This window comes from Haliotis asinina, chromosome 15 (genome assembly GCF_037392515.1).
Source record: "Haliotis asinina isolate JCU_RB_2024 chromosome 15, JCU_Hal_asi_v2, whole genome shotgun sequence".
NCBI lineage: Eukaryota > Metazoa > Mollusca > Gastropoda > Lepetellida > Haliotidae > Haliotis > Haliotis asinina.
In genome coordinates this window covers 9,765,816-9,770,955 of record NC_090294.1, presented here as the reverse complement: position 1 = coordinate 9,770,955, position 5,140 = coordinate 9,765,816, and the positions used below count along the sequence as shown (strand labels likewise).

Sequence of the window (5,140 nt, the reverse complement as noted above, 5' to 3'; positions counted from 1 at the left end):
AAATATTAAAAGTTGCCTTTGGGTTCAGGTTGCGCATACCATTTATATAAGCTATTTGTTTCTGTGAGATAACCATATCGTATGTTAGTCTGAAATAAATCTCGCCATTCGTATCCATATATTCTACTTGAAATTGTTTCTCTAAGTTCACAATTTGTCAGCTGACTTAGTGGTATCTGACTGATCATAATCACGGAAATGACGTTACAGGTTTTACAGGCACTTTACAGTTACTGATCACGATATGTCAAGGCTTGGTGCAATGTACCATTTATTATCAAACACTGCTGTCAAATGCTTCATGTTTCAGAACTTGAAACAAATTATGTGTATATAGTTTCTATTGAGTTTAATAACCGCAATATAGTCATGAATACAATCTCTGCAATATAGTCAGTCATGCTACTACAACTGATGTTATTTTACAAAATGATACAATATGGGGCATAACTTGAATCTTCATCTTAGAAGTTAGAATGATTCCCTGTGAATGTGAATTTTCATATCTAAACATCCAAACATAATGTGTCTTGTTAAACAAATATAACTTGAAATACACTCCCCTGTATTTTTGCTTTGTGTTTGCATGGCACAAATAATGTTCATGAGAATTTGCACATGTGTAAATGAACATTTTCATGACCTCGAAACTACACGCAAATTTGATCCTTTTGTTAATATACCCACGTGTGTTGTGTAACAAGATCATGACACGTTTACATGTGTGCATTCTTACATAGTGTGTAATGTAGTTTATGAACGCAAGCAGTTGCATGCAAAGGGAGTATGACTACCATTCACTATTTTGCTCTGAACGACTATTTTTCAAACATTTACCTTAGGATCTATTCCTTGTATTACTTATATTTCCAGTCGTGAAAGACGACGACTGTTTTCACCAAAGTGCTTAAAGTCTAAGACCACTGTCATGTCTGATTTTCCTAAACACCACACAGATGCAGGTTAGAATATATGGTTCAAATCGGATATTGCATCGGAAACTACAAATCACACTGCATCTGTATTAGGAATATCGCCAACAGTAGGTGAACCTTTGATCATATTCAGTGCCATCGACCAGGGTGAAACTTTGATCATACTCAGTGCCATCGACCAGGGTGAAACTTTGATCATATTCAGTGCCATCGACCAGTGAAACTGATACGTAGTATGATTTATGTCCCCTTTAGCCTCTGAGAGGGTAGAAGTACCCCCGACCTAAAAACCTGATGCAATACACATAGGGTTGTAAAACTGCATTTATTACACAGAATGAGTAAACACAGAACAAGCAAGGTACACGGTAGCTGGACGTATTGACAGAAATGTTAGTAGAAGCTGCAGTTGTGTGTTGTGTAATACATTTATTTCTGTTAAAGCGTCTGGAAATTCATGCATTTCTAATTTTGTCCATAATGGTTTGTAATTAATAAGGACATTCATTCGTCAGTTTGCATCAATAACGAAAATCCTACTCTGACCATTCTCGTGCCTTTATTCCAGTTCTACTGTAGATCTCTCTCGTAGGAGCGCAGGTACTCTGATGATTTCATGGTATGTCTTTGTGAACGTTGGAACACATGAAGATTCCGTTGCCATTTCCTTGCACAGAGAGATGCGTGAACTGCATCTAGCATGATTGTTGCATCGGCGCTGTCATGATAGCTGCCAGGCGCCGCAAGAGGTTGGCGTCGTTTGGGGTGCATTCGGGTATTTTTGTCACACTTGCTTGGACACAGGTAGGTATGCTGGCAAACACAAGGACACTGATGTAATGGCAAATAGTGTGTCATACAGACACCGACACAAATAGAGAGAGAGAGAGAGAGGGAGAGAGAGAGAGAGAGAAATTAGTTGCCGCACGATAAACTACATGTAACAACTGTGGCACGTATGTCCTTCCAACATAGTTAAAATGGAATGAAATGGACGTGCAATACCGTGTGTGCCCTGTGTGTGTTCCGTGCGTGCTTGTTTTATAATTTTTTGAATTATGTCGATTCTCAGGTTCCGTGGTAAATCATGTCGCAGTGCAAAATGGATACTCAACAATAGAGGTTATTCCGAAACTTTTGAACATCTTAAACTATGACGCGACCGGAGAATCATTCCCTTACGCCAGTATAAAACTCTAGTATAAAACTCCCTGTGTATTGCGATTCATGTACATGCAGGTGAATACTTTGAGACACTATTAAATATTTACCATGCGTCAACCGATGGGTTACACCCAAAGACCGCTGAGGGAAGCTCAGAGCTGCCCAAGCAGTCCCTCCCAGCTAAAAATGCTGAAACAGATGAAGACGGAGAAGGTTGAACGCAATTACGAAAGAAACGATTGCTAGCTTTCATCATATTCACGTATTTCTTCAACATACTTAGTGCACAAAACATACATGGTGATGTTCATGAGTGAAATGACTTACCATCGGTACAGCATCTCCAACTACACACGTGTGCCCATTCTATACAAATATCAGCGCATATACACAACGTTAAGGCAGTCAGTACAACCATGAGCACAAATCTCCATTTACACTGCGTTAAGGTATTCTGTGCACCAATAGCACACAATTACCTATTATACTTCGTTAAGACATTCTGTACAACAATCAGTGCATCCACAACCGTCGTGTACATGATCCTCAATGACACATCTATACAGATTTGAGATACCATCATTACAAAATACCCAGTGATCCACGTAGAGAGAGCTAAAGTTGCCCGTAATGACACAGACGAAGCTGCACAACTACCACCTCCTCTACTCCTGTCTGTTCTCGTTTGTTAAATACAATTTGTATTTAAGTTTTAAGTTGTTCACTGGTCATGATGGGGTCATGGGTTGATGTGCCATCTATGTTTGTTCATGTTCCCAGAGCTCGAAGGGGAAGGGGAACACAAACAAACATAATGAGTATATCAAACCATGGGCCTCGAGGGACCAGTAAACAAGCTATTCGTCTTACCGGACAAATGTCAATTTTCAGCTGTTTAAATCACGGGAACTGGATCGTATTAAGGAGTGCTGGAGTTAGACAACAATCCAAGCTCTACTAACACGAAGAGCCAAACCAATTTCCAGCGGGTAACACAGAACATATTACTCGCTTGTAAGCGGGGTACATTGATTGGCTCAGCCAATCAGAAAACTTGTGTGAGGTAAGATAATGTAATTTGTGTGATGTTGGTTTCATGCTTAGAAAATATGAATGGCATACCTTGGCTGTTCTGGCAAATAAAATTCCACGTCCTTTGGGAGGAAATGACGGGCAGGAAGAATTCGTGGTTACTACACTGACGGGCAGAGTTGATGCAGTTCCAGTTCGCTTCCAGATATGGCCTTAGAAAAACCACCATGAGTGAGTCAGCGACTAAGTCGCAGTGAAACCTCACTGCATGTGACCATAAATACTATCACTCAGACCCAGAAGGTAAAACATATATTACCAAATGCTATATTGAAGGTAGCTCATTTACCCATACAGGTAAAGCGTTTGTAGTACAACACTGTGCAAGTAAAGAAAACGCTGACGCATTATCCCACTCAGCAGGCAGGTAATTTCAACTATTTACATGATGAACCATAGATCGTGAACTGTTTACCGCATACCACAACTGCGTATTGCGCAGAAAGTTAAACATCTCCTGAATACCACTATTCAGTATTCAGATGACACGTGTAATGGAATAGCTGAATGGTTAAGAGGGTTAATACGGTTCGATTCCTATGTCTATCATTAACTATCACTGGATAGTCTCCAGGTATTTAGGCTTTAAGAGGCGCTCGGATGAAATATCTGATATTTTTGTAACTATGAAGCCACACTTACCCGCACGGTAGAGCAAGCCTCCCATCCACAACGATCTGTTGTGGACCCTGCAAGGCAAGGAAATGGCGGAGGTTATGCATGCACGGACTGAGCCTTTCCAAGCAAGCATCAACTTCTACTTGACCATAGGACACGTTCACCATGTTCTCCTCGGCATTCTGACGACGCTGTGTCTCATGGCCAGCGTTGGGAAACAGAGCTGGAGGCAACAACATAGCAATTTGGTTAACTGCTTTTTAACTACGGTTTTATGAATTTTCGCTCCTCAGATTTACGCCCTTTACTTACGGAAAACTTCGGTGATCTAAATGCAAACTGATCCTGACTAAGGTGCTATTAAAGTTGTACATGGGTACAATACCTGTACTTGTGTGTATACTTATTCAAATACATGTAAATTATTTTTCAAACCTTTGAAGGTAGCCTGTTACTGAGAATGCAAGTACGAAGTAGTTACTTATGGCTGCAATAAAGTTATGGTGCCCCTGGTCACTTACAATAAGAACGACACACACACACACACACACACACACACACACACACACACACACACACACACACACACACACACACACACATATACATACATACATATAATAATTAATTAATTAATTAATTAATTAATTAATTGATACAAGGACGAATATGACAAAGTGCTCACCAAATGAGAAACATGTTGCTGGCAAATACAGGAGGAAGATCACTCGTCCAAACATTGTCAGTGACTTGTTCCCAGTGAATAACTGTTGTGGCTTTAACACGAAACATATACATATGTATAGCGGATATTACTGGCACTAATTGCCTCAGCCCACGAAGTTTATGAGGGAGTTGCCAGTTTACTCAACGCCAAAGTGCGGTTTCGAAGGTCAACACTTCCGTGATAGTAAGTGGGCATTTTGTCAGCGATCATTGGGAAACATCCACGAACAGCAAGGAAATTGTGGGAAGAAAACCCAGGATTTGTATATATGTATTTGTGGACAGCAGATATTGATGTTCGTATAGACAGAAATGTGCGCGTGTGTGAGTGTGTGAGTTTCTGTGATGTGTCTGATGTGTGTGCATGCGTGTGTGTGCGTGTGTGTGTTTGTGTTTAGATATCAAACCTAGTTACCGCACCTGTAATGCGGTACTCAGTCGAGGGCAACACATGCAACCATAGAAAGGTATGGACAGGCCAATTCTATGTCCAATCGAGTTATTTTTTCACCATGACAGAAATGAAGGACACATTATGTAAACTCAGGAAATGTTCCTCACTAGCATACGTATCATCGACATTTGCCAATTATGTCAAGTCAATT

At 40.4% G+C, this 5,140-nt stretch overlaps 1 protein-coding gene across 1 annotated transcript; it reads right to left on the bottom strand.

Moving 5' to 3' along the window:
* Positions 1-1,243: 1,243 nt before the first annotated feature.
* LOC137265955 (uncharacterized) lies at positions 1,244-4,629 on the bottom strand. The gene is made up of 5 exons (XM_067801440.1): positions 4,495-4,629; positions 3,834-4,032; positions 3,222-3,343; positions 2,207-2,288; positions 1,244-1,748 (listed from the first exon to the last, which is right to left on the bottom strand). Exons 1-5 carry the CDS (start codon positions 4,547-4,549, stop codon positions 1,631-1,633), a joined length of 576 nt encoding a protein of 191 aa, XP_067657541.1. The 5' UTR covers positions 4,550-4,629; the 3' UTR covers positions 1,244-1,630.
* Between the last annotated feature and the right edge of the window lie 511 nt (positions 4,630-5,140).